This window comes from Miscanthus floridulus, chromosome 17, assembly GCF_019320115.1.
Source record: "Miscanthus floridulus cultivar M001 chromosome 17, ASM1932011v1, whole genome shotgun sequence".
Lineage (NCBI taxonomy): Eukaryota > Viridiplantae > Streptophyta > Magnoliopsida > Poales > Poaceae > Miscanthus > Miscanthus floridulus.
The window spans coordinates 38025519-38029836 of NC_089596.1; the positions used below are offsets into that span (position 1 = coordinate 38025519).

Consider the following 4318-nt stretch of genomic DNA (forward strand, 5'->3'; position numbering starts at 1 on the left):
TTACAAATATTCTTTCAAACAAATCATTAATACGTTATATTCTTTCACTTAACATTGTTTTGTACAACAGAGGCTGTCACGTCGTCTACGCCGTGCGGCTGGTCGTTGTGGTTGCAGGACAAACACGACGCATGACGTGTACGATCCTTCCGCAGGAAGAGGAGCCTTGGGTTCCTCTAGTCAAGCAGCTACAGGGGACGAGGAGGAGGACGAGGAGGCCGAGGACGATGATGACATGGACAAGAGGCACGATGAGCTTGGGCCCTCTCAGCTCCATGACGCTCCATCGACTTATCCTACACCGCCTCTAGGCACTAGGCGACGCCGTCCCCGTGACCCTTACACTCTAGGCACCAGCGCTCTGGGTCACAAGGGTAGGGGCAAGAGTAGGAGACAGTGAGGGATGTGGTAGATGTTACTATGAACTATTGTATTTACTTATCTTTATTTATTCGGGACCGTATGAATATTGTGGACTATTTGTACTTTGCATGACATATTATGTTAGTTGTGATATTCGTTGTGGTTGCATTATGCTTGTTGGATGAGTAAATGTTTAGAATATATATTGATGTCTCTGTTTGTAACTGTGGATGCTTCTAATACAAGACTGTATCTTGCGAATTTTTTTCGTGAATCTTTAATCATACTAAATATAGACTGTATCTAATACAAGACTGTGAATCTATGCATTTCAGAGAATCTATGATTTTCATAGAATAAATATAGACTTTTCAGATACACGGACATCATCGAATTATCACATCACTGATATAGACCTCTCAGCTGCAAGGACAACATGCAAGGAAGCACAACTAAACTCTATCTCCACCATCCATCTTATGACTGTTTGATCCAAGGGCTGAGGTAAAGCGGCACACGGATCGCTGACATGGCACATTGACAGGCCTCCATTCCTCCTCTTGACCTATAAATAACCACTCACTCCCTCTCATTCACACAAACAATAAGGAAGAAGAACACTCCTCAGCATTTGCTTTCGTTGTAGTACCAATGTCTGGAGGGTCGTCCAGAGGGAGAGGAAAGGGGAAGAAAACTACCTGGGGGTGGGAGGGTCCTCTTGGTCCCGATTTCTTTGAGGAAGCTCTTTATGAGAGGTTCCTAGTTGAGAGCAAAAGTGATTTCACCAAAGAGGCACCACTGACAGGATACGATGAAAGGAAAGAAGAGTGGCCAAAATGCATGCATGGTGAGGACTGCCTAGTGCAGATGTTCACCGAGGGAATAGATGGAGGTCGTCGTTTCTACAAATGCCCGCGAGCATGGGTAATTTCTTTTACTATTTGTTTCTTCATTATGTTTGTCTTGTATATCACTTACACGACATACTTTTTGTAGTCTTCCTTGACAGAAGAAAATTGTGGGTTCAGTAGGTGGGTCGATCCTCGACCTATTTATCCGCATGCGGAGTACATCTACTACCTACAAGACCGTATCTTCGATCTAGAAAGGGAAGTTAGCAGCGGTTACAAGGACGACGAACAGGACGACAACAACAATGGTGCCGATTCACAGGAGGCACTCTGCAATGATCCATATTGCACCTGCCCTAACCACAAGAAAAAGGGGTCTCCCCCATCACCCCCGCCACCACCACCACCAACAACGGGAGGCTACTATGGAGAAGGTGCAACACAATTTGCTATGTGGCCACACTACTAGGATGAGTTTATGTTTTTCTTGTGGAGAATCCCAGGTTTAATTATCTAAGGCATGTTAGGTTTAATTATTGAAGGCATGGTTTAATTACCTAAGGCATGTTAGGTTTAGTCAAAGAACACTATGTACCCAGGTTCGGTACCTGTAGTCACATGCCATTTAATGTGTTTCGTGTGTTGATTTCTATAATATCGTATGTCGTTAACTGTTTTTTGCAGCACGTGTTCGAATAGAAAGAAGTCTGTATTATTAAGCGGAATATTAAGACCATTGATAATGAAAACAACCACATAATGAAAAGTTAGATACTATATCATATTACACAACATATTAATAGTATAACTAAGTGCCGACAGTAGACAAAGGGGCAAATGCACTTCCAAATCCTCAATCTGAAACGTACTGAGTAAGCAACTTATCATCCGAGTACCAGTCCTCTACTACAACCCTGTTGCTGCGGCTAGGCTCAACTGCGTTGCTCTCACCTGCCTGTCGCTTGTAGTAAGCGGCCTCCGCTTCGTCTGCAGCCGCTGCGGCCTGAGTGAAGAACGCATCGTCATCCTCCTCTGCCTGTAAGCCTACCTTTGCTAGGGCGATGAGCTCGCTCAGTCTGCCAGTGTCGTCGTCAGCCTCCTGCGCATGAATGCCCGCCTCTGCTAGAGAGATGAGCTCGCTCAGTCTGCCTGTGTCGTCATCAGCCTCCTGCGCCTGTATGCCCGCCTCTGCTAAAGCAATGAGCTCACTCAGTCTGTCAGTGTCGTCCTCATCCTCGTCTCCATCATCACACAGCACAATCGATGATTGAACGGTGCGACCAGCTCGTGATCTATGGGCATCTAACTTCTTCTCCTCATATCTTGCACGAGCCACCTCTGCAGCATGTTCTCCGCTGCAACCAATCCCTTGATGTATAAAATGCAATCAGTTAGCAACTCGATAATATTACATTTAAAACCAGGCAACGAAAAAAGGTTTTCAAGTACTCACTGGCACATAATGTAGCAACATGCTCGTCCAAGACCTGCATCTGTACTCTTGTCTCCTCCCTTGCCTCATTCCTTGCCCTCTCCTCCTCTAACGTCGTTCGCCTCTCCAATCCCCATTTGTTAAGCCCAACATCGATCGGGTTACAAATACCGCGCTGTCTAGCAAACTCACACATCTTTTCTTTGTGATGTTTAACGAATAGGTTGACGTAGTCAGGTCCATATCCCCTCTTCCGTGCAATTAGTTGCCTCTTCTTCAGTTCATCCAAGAACTTAGCTTGACCATCATAACATTCCCAACTGCATTTCCTAGTGCTCTGTTCAAAACAAATATTATATCATATATGTATTAGGAAAACAAACAAAATACGATTTCATGTTTACCAGAATTATAACAAACCTCATCATACTCAATCATATGGCCGCAATAATGACCTATTCCAAGCTCCGAAGGGACTAGGCCATAGTTGGATTTTACACCACATTCGCACATGACAGGAGGTGCTTTGTAGATTACACGTTCTTTCTTCTTTTCCTTAACCCTCCGCGGTTCTTCCGGCCATTGGTTCTTAGGACCATACAACCACTCCTTGAAACGACACTTCGCCATTGAATACACCTAAATAATGAGACATTAGTACATAAACACATATAGCTCAAGATTTTAACACATATACTTTGCACTTACTTCATGCTTGTTTGGACACACAAACTCCAACGTATTCTCAGGGTTTATCACAGCTCGATCTCCACAATCGCACAGAGGAGGTTCCTCGAGTCGTCTAACGGCGGCTAGGTGCTTCTCCTTAGCCGTCATTGCCGGAGGGTTAGGGGGGGGGTGGAACCCACCGCTTGAAATGCTCACGTGGATGTCTCCCTCTAAACCAATCGTCGAAAAACAGGTACCTAGGATCAAACTTTTCTGCACCATCGATCCACTGAAAGAAAAAGCACCTCTCATGGTCCTACACAACGAGATTCCAATAATATATTAGTACCATACTTAAACAAATAAAGAAAAAGGATAGTACAAATAATTTCTTACATTAAACCGACTACATGTGTAGAAGCAACGCGCGGCTGTGTCCGGATGTTTCGATTGAAAAACATGGGGCGGGAAACCACAATCACAGTTAGGGATAGGAAGGTCAGGGGGAACAGGGGCATCTTTGCTAGACGCGTCGGGGTATAATTCGCGAGGACGACCCCGTTTTCGCCAAAACTCCTCCCGAAACATTTCTTGCATCTAACAAATAGGATGTAATTTAGCAAACAAAATATCAATGAGAACCATAACTACAATACAATCAATTTCGTTATAAGAACCAAAAGCAGTTAACATTATACCCTAAACCTAGGGTTTCTCATTTCATCCACAACAATAAAACCCATAACATAACTACATTCGGCTTGGTTTGCTAGCATTTTTCAACCCTTGAAATGAACCTAAAGTTGTATAATACATATATTGAGGGATACACTGAAACCCTAAGTGATGACGATTCTTAGGTTCAAAAATCCGACTAATATATACCGAATCGATGCGAAAAAAACAAGGAGGGGAGCAAGGATACCTTGCTCTCGAAGATCTACGGATCAAATCAAGGTTTTCAAGGTCCAATATGTCGATTCGTGAGGTAGGATGAAGTGGC

General features: G+C 44.0%; 1 protein-coding gene across 1 annotated transcript; it reads right to left on the bottom strand.

Annotated features, from left to right (window-relative positions):
• Positions 1-765: 765 nt before the first annotated feature.
• Positions 766-3720, bottom strand: LOC136515553 (uncharacterized). The gene is made up of 5 exons (XM_066509112.1): positions 3355-3720; positions 3067-3285; positions 2668-2983; positions 2263-2582; positions 766-786 (listed from the first exon to the last, which is right to left on the bottom strand). The coding sequence occupies exons 1-5, from the start codon at positions 3625-3627 to the stop codon at positions 766-768; spliced, it is 1149 nt and encodes a 382-aa protein (XP_066365209.1). The 5' UTR covers positions 3628-3720.
• Positions 3721-4318: the final 598 nt, after the last annotated feature.